The sequence below is a fragment of the Lytechinus pictus genome, chromosome 13, assembly GCF_037042905.1.
Source record: "Lytechinus pictus isolate F3 Inbred chromosome 13, Lp3.0, whole genome shotgun sequence".
Classification (NCBI taxonomy): Eukaryota; Metazoa; Echinodermata; class Echinoidea; order Temnopleuroida; family Toxopneustidae; genus Lytechinus; species Lytechinus pictus.
In genome coordinates this window covers 19786140-19798762 of record NC_087257.1, presented here as the reverse complement: position 1 = coordinate 19798762, position 12623 = coordinate 19786140, and the positions used below count along the sequence as shown (strand labels likewise).

The 12623-nt window shown below is 35.5% G+C and overlaps 1 protein-coding gene across 4 annotated transcripts in view; it reads right to left on the bottom strand.

Moving 5' to 3' along the window:
* Positions 1-12623, bottom strand: part of LOC129274172 (unconventional myosin-X-like) — a 67644-nt gene that overhangs the window by 8464 nt on the left and 46557 nt on the right. For all 4 annotated transcript variants that reach the window (XM_064109017.1, XM_064109018.1, XM_064109019.1 and 1 more), the window contains 10 exons: positions 12158-12284; positions 11260-11363; positions 10527-10720; positions 8983-9103; positions 8218-8304; positions 7572-7708; positions 6558-6681; positions 5464-5576; positions 2979-3096; positions 2185-2236 (listed from right to left, as the gene is read on the bottom strand). In XM_064109017.1, coding sequence (XP_063965087.1) covers positions 2185-2236; positions 2979-3096; positions 5464-5576; positions 6558-6681; positions 7572-7708; positions 8218-8304; positions 8983-9103; positions 10527-10720; positions 11260-11363; positions 12158-12284 — 1177 coding nt within the window. The remainder of the gene's footprint in view (positions 1-2184; positions 2237-2978; positions 3097-5463; positions 5577-6557; positions 6682-7571; positions 7709-8217; positions 8305-8982; positions 9104-10526; positions 10721-11259; positions 11364-12157; positions 12285-12623) is intronic.

Sequence of the window (12623 nt, the reverse complement as noted above, 5' to 3'; positions counted from 1 at the left end):
AAGAGAATATGACAATACACTATGGCACATTTTTTCATATCAAAAGTGTGATGGGCGAAGAAAATGAACCACACCGGCCAGCATGTCTCTAATTACAGCAAATCAATTCATTATGATCTTGGAACATGAATCTTCATACCATGATATGATGAATTGAGGACATTACTGTACATGACTTTAAAAAAATAATTGCCTGCTATGGTAAAAAAAATCCCCAAATGAGTTTGAACAGAATCCAATAAAATGGCCACCCAAATGTATGTCATGAAAAAATAATATGTGCCAAATTATTCTGGTAAAAAATGTGTTATTTATTAGAAGTGACCAAATTAACAAGAAATTCCAGACAGATGTTAGGTCTTTTTTGTGTATCTGTGATGGCAATCTTCAATGTGATCGTATTTAGGTTTACATGTACACTAAATGTACCAGATCTAGATCTAAGATGATATTATGTTGAAACTAAACCTAGATTTTAGAGACTTATTCTTGTTGTTGTTTACTGCAACTACATTAATTTAGCTTTATCCTTTAAAGGTCAAGTCCACCTCAGAAAATTGTTGATTTGAATCAATAGAGAAAAATCAGACAAGCACAATGCTGAAAATTTCATCAAAATCGGATGTAAAATAAGAAAGTTATGACATTTCAAAGTTTCGCTTATTTTTAACAAAATAGTTATATGAACGAGCCAGTTACATCCAAATGAGAGAGTCGATGATGTCACTCACTCACTATTTCTTTTGTTTTTTATTGTTTGAATTATACAATATCTCAATTTTTAGGAATTTGACGATTAGGACCTCCTTGCCTGAACCACAAATTGTTAAAATAATGGAATTCCACGTGTTCAGGGAGGAATGAAACTTCATTTCACATGACAATGACGAGAAAATCAAAATATTTCATATTTCATATAATAAAATACAAAAGAAATAGTGAGTGAGTGATGTCATCAGTTCCCTCATTTGCATACTGACAGAGATGTGCATATAACTGTTTTGTGAAATGAAGCGAAACTTTAAAATGTCATAACTTTCTTATTTTACATCCGATTTTGATGATTTTTTCAGTGTTATGCTTGTTGAATTTTTCTCTTTTTATTCAAATAAAGTTTTTGTTGGGGTGGACTTGTCCTTTAACAAGTGTTGGAGTCAACATGCTCATCCAGCCTGGTTAAATCTAACTGAACTCTAATGCAGCAGCTAGCCCTATGAAACCTTTGTATTAGAACCAATCAAAAAGCTATGGTAAAACAGAATTTAACATGGCAAAGCAGGTTGGGTTTCTAATTAGAAAATTAAGAAAAAGCACTGTTGTTACAGATGATGGAAAATTCCTTTAATAAAGTTCATTACGGGTTTCTTTGTATATTCTTTTTCAGGTTAGAAAGAAAGCAATTTAGGAGTTAAATTTCTATGAATGTGAAAAAATGAAAGAAATGAAGGTAGTACAACACTCCACATCATATCTATAATAAAGAGTTAGGAAGAAAAAATGCTGCAAACTTTCATGCAAATTTGTTGTAAAATGAGCTGAAGATATAAAAAGAGGCTAAACTTACTTGTTATGCATTAATCATCAATTGGTAGTGGACGATTATAAAAAGATATATATATATATATAAACAAATGTGGTAAGTTGATGAATATGCAAATGAACATTTTGAATTAAAGGTCTAATTGGATGATACATAACAATGATTTCAAAATGGGTTCCTCCAGACTCCAATAAAAATGACCACCCAAGTGTCTGTATAATACATTTATAATATAGGGTGTGTCACGAACCACAAGTCTTGCCTGATTTAAGGATCAATAGAATAGGCAATATGATCTCTTGACCCCTAAATGACCTTTGACCTTATCATCCTCATAAACAAACCTGTGGTATTACTCAATGATTGTTTGTATCAATAGCATCGATGCACAAATACAGAAATGAGAGCAAGCTGAACAGAAACTTGAAAAAAGGGATGGACATGACGTCATATCATTTGACCTTAAACCTTGTGCTGGTAAGCTGTTTACATTGAAAATTGTAGAAGATTTCAGAGGTCATATAATGAAATATTTGTTCACAATAACCTTAAATTTAGCAACCTAGGTTGACTGATAGTTGCTTCAAACTATGAAACAGTCCCATACTAATGTAAGGAAAAAAAAATTTAACTGGTGAACATACCTGCCTTTTGAAGCCTTTTTAGAGTCTTCTCTCCTAGCCCTCTCAATGTTCCCTAGAATATTAGATAGAAACAAATTCAATTCCATTCAACAAAATTTAACACTAAAAAGAATTGCAACTTAATTTTGGTAGTGCATTAATACATGTATGTTTTCTATAGGACTTCATAGTCAAATTAATATCATTACTTATACTTTCACATATATCCTCCATATGAAAAACATCAAATTTCCCTGCAACCCCGTGTCTGATATTATGGTGCCAAAAAGATGCAAAATATTGTGAAAGAAAAAATAATAAAATGACAACTTAAGATCTGCTGCAGTTTCAGAAAATTCATACAATTTTGACAGGGAGTCATAATACCCCCCCCCCCTTACTAAGTGTTAAATATTCAATATTTTGTGCCATTTCATTTACCAAACATTATTCACATATTCTAGAAGTTTACAGTAGGTTACAGAAATATACCTGATGTCATCGATACAAATACTGAATGGAATTCAAATTTAGATTCAAATATTCTGAAGGAACTAGTAACACACTTGCTATGCATAAAAACTATATCATGTCATTGAGAAACATACTGAATGGAGTTCAAATTGAAATTCTAATTCAAACAATCAGGAAGTAGTTTATTCATACTAAAAACAATTGCTATGTAAAAGAAATTTATCTGTGATTTATTGATTGGATTTCAAATATTCTGAAGTAGCTTATCAAAAACACTGACTCTCTTTAAAAGAAATCATCTGTAATTTTACTGATTGGAATCAAATTGAAATTGTTCATACCGAGATGACGCCTTCTTTCCTAGATCTATTTAGAGATGGGAAACCGGCAAAGTCGTTATCTTCCTTCTTGTTGGCGTTCTTAAACCTTTCCACAGGATACACCGATGACAGGTCTCGGCTGAACGGGAGAAAGGAGGATTGATTGATGGATTTTAATTAGCTTCGCGATTCAATATCTCAAAAAACTTACAGTCATCACTAATACAGTAATTAAACTGTAATAATAATAATAATCCACTTTTATATAGCGCTTAATACATCTAAACGACATGTCTAAGCGCTTTACAGATATATTACCCCGGTCATCGGATTCAATCAGTCATTCCCGCACACAATGTGTGCACATCCTCCACTCCCTGGGGAGTATTCCAGTCAGTCGCAGGTAAGGCGCACACAGTACTGGATAAGCTACAATGACTTTCACATCCTACCGGGTACCCATTTAGCACCTGGGTCGAGTGTGGCAAAGTGTGGATTAACGCCTTGCCAAAGGACGCCAGACCGTGGTGGGATTCGAACACACGACCCTCTGTTTACAAGGCGAGAGTCAGAACCACTACACCACGGCTCCTCCACGTACAAGTGGAACACTGCTGGGGGGGTAGCATGGAACAAATGGTGCCATTCCTTGTTGCTTTCTCTAACTCGTACATGTATATAAGAAGTCAATGTCAGATGGGTAAAAAACAAACATCTTTAAGAGCTAACTAGAGATAAGCTCAATATAAAATTGTTTCCAATGTTTTAGAATATGATAAGATGAATAAACAAATTTCTGTCACTACCCCTTATGGCCTCATGTCTGTCAAAATGTCATTTACTTCCTACCATGCAATCGTACATTACAAGTTACTGTCAAACTGATTGATATTTTCATCTTTCCTCCTGGGTAGCTCACTGCGGTCTATAAAAATTGGGTGCAGCTGGAATCGACTAAATAATAATGATGATGGTAACAATAATAATAAAAATCATAATGATAATAACAACAACAACAACAACAATAATAATAATAATAATAATAATGAAAATAATAATAATAATAGTAATAATAATAATAATAACAATAATAACAATAATAACAATAATAATAATCATAATAACAACAATAATAATAATAATATTAACAATACAAAAATAATGATAATATTAACAAACTAGAATTTTAATTCGTCATGAGGACAAATTAGGTGATCTGTCTCTGATTTCATGATCAGAAAGACAATCACCATGTTTATTGAGATCAATATGATGATCATATTGAAAACTGAACTTTTATTACGAAAAGAACATGTTGAATATTCTTGAAAAGAGGGAAATGAGAAGTTTTGTGAAATAGGTGTAGGTGATACACATGGTACATGTACATGTTATATTAAAAGGGTTTTAAACTATTTTATTGTGCAATTTTTAAACTTATATACCTTGTAATGGTCATAAAGGACCATTTGTGAAATGTTGAAAAGAAACAAAAAAGAAAAAGAAAATTCTCATGTTCACCCCTGGGCTCGAACCCTGGACCCTAAGCACGCAAGTCTGATGCCTTATCAACTGAGCTACACTATTTCCCATAGACTTTACACATAAGCACTATTTCCCATAGACTGTACACATAAGCAAATTAAGAGGATCTCAAATCCAATTTTGCAAGAGAAATACGGGCATGATCCTGGCATCTGATCGGAAAATGGAGACCACACTTGCGATAGCTTACAATCTCAGCTACAACATATTCAAAGCTCAGAGAAAATCAACAGAAAATACTGGAGATATGGCTCGCGAAATAGAGGAATGTAGAATTCAGTTTTGAGAAAAAGTCGTTTCCCATAGACAATGCACGCAAAATGAGCGAAAATGTCATGCCTCTATAAATTGCCATTTTTAAGGATGATCCATTCCTTTAAATGTAAATATAGCCATCACATTAAAAAGAGTATGTCCTCAGCTACAACATATAAAAAACTGAGCGAAAATTGACCAATATTTATGGAGTTAGAGTCAAATTTGCATAATTATGATGACGTCATAGTAGGAAAATGGGAATTTTGAGTTCTGACGCCATTTTGATGACGTCATGATAAAATTTCGGGTCAAATGTGACATGAAATCATATCTCCTATCTATACTCTATTCGAATATGAAAAAAAAATTGGGGGTCAACGGACTACCTGAACAGTTATAATGAATTTTGTATAGGCATGTTTTTGCACATATATTGTCTATGGTTAGTGCGCGCGCGCGCACGTGCTGTAAACTTTGATGGAGGCTAATTCCGTTATTACTTGTCGTAGAAGGTTGATCAAGGTATCAAATTGTTCAGAATTATATTATCGGTGCATTGATATGAAAAAAAATGGCGATCCTATGTTGTAAAGTGCCATTACGCGCGAGAATGGGCGCGTAACCGTCTGTCGATTGACAGATCACCTAAAAATAATGATATTAGAGGATACTTATACAGTAGATAGTGAATGTGAAGACTTACATCCAATCTCCATCAATATAATCCCCTTTAAGAGATTGCATCCTCAAAGCAGCTAGCTGAACTAGTTTATCATGCGATGCTGGGAATTGATTACGAAGAACATCCTCAACTGCCTAAAATGAACAAATAATAAAGATGCTTTGAGATTTCAAGATTCTGATGTAGAATATAAATTTACTTCATGACTGTTATTATAAATCAGTTTGCCATCGTTAGTCTATTGGATTCTGTTTAAAGTCATTTTGAAATCATAACCACATATGTCATTTACATGTATGTTTAAAATCCCAACCAGCACTAGTCTATACTATCAATTGGTGGAGGCTGCAGCTTCATGTATTGCATTTACTTTTACAAGTCTGATGATGTTATGCTTAACATAAGCAATAGGTCTGATGCAGAAGACTCTAAACAGTGGCTTTGCATCCACTGTCTATACATTTCCCGTCTTGCGTAAGTTGCTATGGTCTTTTTATAGACCAGGATTCCGTGCGGCTTTATCATATGAAAACCTTCCAATGGACATTCGTGAAAAAAGGAAACAACTAAAGCCAGACAGGGATGTATAGCTAGTAGCTTTGCAGCCGATGCTTGTAGTCTTCCGCATAAGACGTACATGTATTGCTTACGTTTTGTGTAACAGCAAAGATACAGCTGCAGCTTTTTCCTAGATTATACATGTAGACCTTAAGCATGTGATGTCATACATGTAATCTTATGACCATAGCGCCCTCCCTCAGAGGATATAGGAATAAGTGTAAACTGAGTTGTCAGAGATGCGCCAGCTGCAGACCACCAACGCATGCAAGGCAATGGCTTCATCAGCCTCTAAGAAGGTGGCGAGACGACATAAAAGCATACAATTTATAGGTTAAACCAGCATCACCATTCAAATCAAAGAAAAAAGGGGGCTCAGGGCAATCCCCCCCCCCAAATGCTAAAAAAAGCCCTGGAAAATCACCATTGCAAAATTCATTGCAACATCAATGATTATCTTATGCTGCAGATGTAGGCTGTAAGTTGTGAAAAGTAGCCCCTTAAAATAAACAAACAAAAAAAATCATATTTTGCCTGATTCAAATGCTGTTTCCTACCTGTTCATACATGAAGCTGTATTCTATGCTATCCTGTTCCACATTCTTGGTATCGAGGAAACAGAACAGTTTGAAGAAGAGCTGCCAAGGCTTGCCTCTGTCGCTCAAATTCCTGGCTGTATACCTACACATTGTGGAATGATTCAAGAGGAACATGATTTAGTCCTGATATTTCAAGTTTCTTGTAGATGTATGATATGCTTTGATTTCTTTTTTTTAATCTGAAAACCTAACAAGCAAATGACTTTATACATGTAGCTGAATGGGGTAGACAATAAATTCTACAAAAATAAAAAAAGAAGTATATACTTTCATCAATCCTTGCATAGCAAGGAGGCGAGATAGCTCAGTTGGTAGAGCGGCAGTTCCGGATTCCCGTGACCCGAATTTGATTCTCACTTGGTGCGCTAGTGCCCTTTGGTAAGGCATTAAACCTCATTACCAGGTCCCTCGGAGAGGACCTTAGGCCGTCGGTCCTTTGATTGCTTGCTTACAAGTATTCATGCATTCTTAGCAATCAGGTAAAAACTCACCACCATTGGCCATTATGAAAACATTCCTTTTTATTAAGATGGCTCAGTGTAGAAAAAAGCATGCTTGAGTACCCTTTTGAAGTTTGCATGGTTCCACTGCATGTATCAATTTCTGTTTCATGCATTGGATCTGTGTGTTAGTGTCATGATGTGGGTACTCATGCATGCAATCAAGGTATATTTGTAATTCATATTTTGGGGTAAATCATATTTACATGTATGTATTTTTGATGTATTTATTATTTGTGACTGATAAGTGATATATACTATTTTCCTATGCATTTTTCTGTTATTAAGAGTCTGATGACAATTATTTGTGTTTTTTGATGACATGACAATAAAATAATCAAATTGAATTGAAGCTGAAATTGAAAGAGCTCCCATGTTTGTGTACAAGGGGAAAGCAAAATAAGCTGAAATTATGCTGAAAAGCTAAAATCAGCTGAAAAAGCTTTAACTCTGACACCCTTGGTGCATTTACCTTTCAAACTTTGTGAGAACATCTGCAATCACAGTCCTGTCATCAATGGCCTTTTCTACTTGTCCACTTCTCTCATAGAGTGCAAAGCGATTGTGACATTTCTCCAATCCCATTCCTTTGATCAATGTATGTACGACCTTGACAAGAAAATATAAACAAAAACAAAGAAAGAAAGAAATGAAATTGTGTCAATTTCACAATCAATAACAGTTCATGTTACTATATACATGTACATCTGAAACATATATCTCAACCAAAACCTAGGATGGAAAAAAGGGCAAAGGTATTTTATTTTTTTAAAGCTTGAGGTCTGAATTTCTATATCTATTATTTCCACGTCCTCAAAATAATGATAGCTAGCTGTATATCTGAGGTTTCATTCCAAACGGTTCTCCCCATTTTCGCAAGAAGAATATCATTTAAGATATATAGTCACCACTATAACCCTTTGCCTTATTATCCCTAATACTAATAAGACCAATGCCGCTTTTGTATGCATAAATCAGACAAAGTTTGAAGTTTATCAGTCTTAAGATATTTTAGTAAATATCGCGAAAACGAAAAATAGGATGGATGGACGACACGAGCACAGAACACAAAGGTTTGAGCCAGGTTATACATGTAGACATAGAAATTGATGTTTTACCTGACCAGCAGTAGTAGATGAATTGATTGTGATCTGACACGAGCCTTCACCGTGACAATGGACGGTAGCATTCATCTCTCTCCGACCCTTTGATTGAGAAAAAAAAAGCATAATGACATGAAACATGAAAAGTTTTAAGCACAGATGCCATTAAGGCTTGATAAAAAAGTCTGAAAAACATCTAGAAAGACCAATTTCCTACTTGAAAAAGGGGATTTCTACGGCCGAAAGTATGTTTAAAAAGACTAAATTCAGAATTTTGTCTGAAAAGTTGCATTCCTGTTTAAGCCTTTTCCAGGGACCTATTTCATAAAGACTTATTATAATAACAAATGCATGATTTCTACAACAAATTAACTATCAGCCAATCAGATAGAAGCATTTCAGTAGCTTTTAACTTTTGTTGTAAAGTTGTTTTTATTATATAACATGTTTTATGAAAAGAACCCCAGATCTAGGGGTGTTTCACAAAGATCTAAATTAGACTACAATTATTCTTCACCCTACAAGGAGGATGGGGTCTTATTTCGCTCCACCCCAAACATATTTTGTGATAAAATAATATATAACAATGCACCTCGGAATTGATAATTTTCTAGATAGATGGAGCTATATAAATAGCTAATAATAATAGTAATAATAATAATAATAGCAGGGCCCGCTGGGAGAACAGTTTTTGGAACTGAAGTGGCTACCCTGGGTTAATATGCTGTTATTATTATTATTATAAATGCCTATCATTATTATCACTATTATTTAGCATACCAAGATAGCAATGATCTCTTGTCTGGATGGAGGGAATTCTCTCGTTCTTGTTCTCTTGAGTGCATCCAAAGCAAAAGCACCATACTTAGCCATTTGAGTGTCTGGAAACAGGTCCATTTGTCTACAAGAATGATAAGAAAACACAAATGAATGAAAATGACAGGATTTTCAGTTAATAATAATAATATTGTACTCATAGTACATAACAGTCTTGATCTCTGTGCACTTTACAAACAAATTATTTATTACGTAAGAAAACAAAAACAATTATTATTTTTAGTTTCATTACATTAAAATATTATCTACATTAATACTAAATAAGTTCATTATTGCGGACTGAAATAATCGCTAGAGGGTATTCATTTGTCTCGCAATCTACTATGGTCAACAAGGAAATTCGTGATCACTCTCGCAAAAAGTGTTCACTAGCTTTCTAGGAAATTCGTGATCACTCTCGCAAAAAGTGTTCACCAGCTTACAAGTTCACGCGCTTTCACGGATCAGTGCCCATCTATTGTTCCCGCTTTCGTGCGTACGGTCCTGGGGATTGGTAAAAATAGACTTCGTTATCAGATAATTTTCGTCACTTGATAAAGAGTTGCAGCGGCACTCGAAAGCTTGTGAACTTGTAAGCTAGTGAACACTTTTTGCGAGAGTGATCACGAATTTCCTAGAAAGCTAGTGAACACTTTCTACGAGAGTGATCACGAATTTCCTTGTTGACCAGAGTAGATTGCGAGACAAATGAAAATGAAAATATACATTGGATTATATTCTACTTAATATCATACTATTGAATTAAACTATACTACACTACAACAATGAAAAGAGATAAGTCTTGAGGTCAAAACAAAATTTGCATCTACAAAATTGGGCAACAAGATTAATCATAGGCCTACAGGTTTCTCAAGTTTATTGTTTCCTACCACTCTTTAAATTCACTACAATGGCTTCCTTTGAAAAAGAGAATAGTGTTCAAATTACTCTTGTTTGTCTACAACACACTGAATAAACTTGCTCCAGAGTATTTAGACTAAGATGTTGACTCTGTTTACGCCAACTAGAGCACTAAGATGGGCTAGTGACCCTCTTCATCTAACAATTTCATTAACTCATCCATTAGCCGGCAATAGAACTTTGACTGTGTCGATTTCGAAATACTTGAATGATTTGCTACTTGCAATTAGACAGTAGCAATGTTCAGAAACATCAATAATAATAATAATACTAAAATATATGTCCATTTATATAGCGCTGTTACTATGTGCATATACTCAACTGCACTTTGATACGTGGTATCATATTATTACCCCGACCGTAGCTGAGCCGCCACATCGGCGCTAAAGCGTCAAGGAATCAATCCTACCGGGTACCCATTCACCTCACCTGGGTTGAGTGCAGCACAATGTGGATAAATTTCTTGCTGAAGGAAAACACGCCATGGCTAGCATTCGAACCCACGACCCCCTATTTGAAAGGCGAGAGTCAGAACCACTAGACCACGACGCGCCCACTAGAATTATATAAAAACAATTTTTACCCACCTCTTTATGTGGAAGCGAACGTATCTGAGGATATTGCGGCTTGGAAGGAATGTTGCTGCCATACAGGCAATTAGTTGCCAGTTGCGGAGATTGTTGTGACCGTCTGGATCGAGGACCTGGGTGGTCTGCTTGACAACTTGACAGTAGACCTCGTCCCTCAACTGTTTCAGGTCGTGTGCTGTCTGGAGGATTGTCTGTAAAGAAAGCAAACATTCATCAAGTTTCAAATGTGGTATTTGAGGGCGATTCCATGCTTTTGTTTTTTTAATGTTATTTTTGTGTCCTGTACGACAAAGTAGTATTTTTTTATTTAGATGGTAAAGGATATGTAATTGAGTCAAGTTAAGTGTTGGTTCTTGTTCTTGGTATGGGCATTTGTTGAGGCGGGATATTAATCAAGTTTTGAGAAGGGCGCTTGGGTTTGAGGTGGCTGGACAGAAAAGAAGGGGACACCAGAGGGAAGAAGCAAGACAATTTATAATTCACTTTAAAACATAGGTTGAAGTTGCACAATTGAAGTCTGAAACACGTTTTAGTTCAACTCAATAAAGGACAAAATGTCTGAAAAGCGTAGAAAACGGCAGAGTGGGAGCAAATGCGGATAATGCAGGAACATAAATCAAATCAAATACAATATTGCTAGTTATTGTTATTTGATGAATCACTGAGCTATGTAACATAAGAGTCGCGTGGTAATCCAACATGTCCACGCACACAAATTAGATTATTATACCTGTATAAGAGGTAGAGGATCAGGAACATTGTCCAGTGAACCCTGTAGAGCTGGAAAGATCTTCACTGCTTCGTCTTGTAGGGTGGAGTAACCCTTGTCTGGATCTGAGATACAAACAACAAAACATGTTATGTACATGTATAGAGAGCGATTGTATTACCAACCTGTTATTACCAAATGTACGCATCAGAAAATAATGTTATATGCTAAGAACTTTGCGTCAACCTTCCAAAAGGAACTTTGATAGGATTCATAGTAGAATAATGTGTTTGCTTACTACATTGATATGTCCACACAGAAGGGATACATATTAGAATATTGCATTTACTTACTACTGATGACGTATCCATACTGAAGGGATACAGAGTAGGATAATGTGTTTACTTACTACTGCTGATGTGTCCATACGGAAAGGATACCAAGCAGAATAATGTGTTTATTTACTACTGCTGATGTGTCCATACAGAAGGGGTACAGAGTAGAATAATGTGTTAACTTACTACTGCTGATGTGTCCATACGGAAGGGATACAGAGTAGAATAATGTGTTAACTTACTACTGCTGATGTGTCCATACGGAAGGGATACAGAGTAGAATAATGTGTTAACTTACATGTACTACTGCTGATGTGTCCATACGGAAGGGATACAGAGTAGAATGATGTGTTAACTTACTACTGCTGATGTGTCCATACAGAAGGGATACAGAGTAGAATAATGTGTTAACTTACTACTGCTGATGTGTCCATACGGAAGGGATACAGAGTAGAATAATGTGTTAACTTACTACTGCTGATGTGTCCATACAGAAGGGATACAGAGTAGAATAATGTGTTAACTTACTACTGCTGATGTGTCCATACAAAAGGGATACAGAGTAGAATAATGTGTTAACTTACTACTGCTGATGTGTCCATACGGAAGGGGTAACAGTGGAGCCTTGAGTGGATGGGGCGTACTCCTCAGGATAGGGTTAAGCTGGTAGATTCTTTCTAATCCCTTAGCATTGCCTGACACACTCGCCTCCTATAAAACACAGGCAAAAAATAAATCTAGGATTTTTCTTGGCTTAATGCACAAAATATCTACTAATTGTGTAAAGAGTTGGTTTTTTTTTTAATTATTATTATTATTTGTTTGGCGTCACCTCTGCCTGGGAGGCGAAAAGCGAACTGAATCACTATGACCCGCAGGTCTCTCCTCCCGATATAACTGATTGGGGGAATGCAGGTGGACCAGTACACCAGGGTTTGAGACATTCACGAGTATCGACATATACATGTACATGGTGCCTGACAAATAGGATAAAAAATAATGCAATGTCATTGAAACTAATTTAGCCCAATTACATGCAAGTAAACTTGA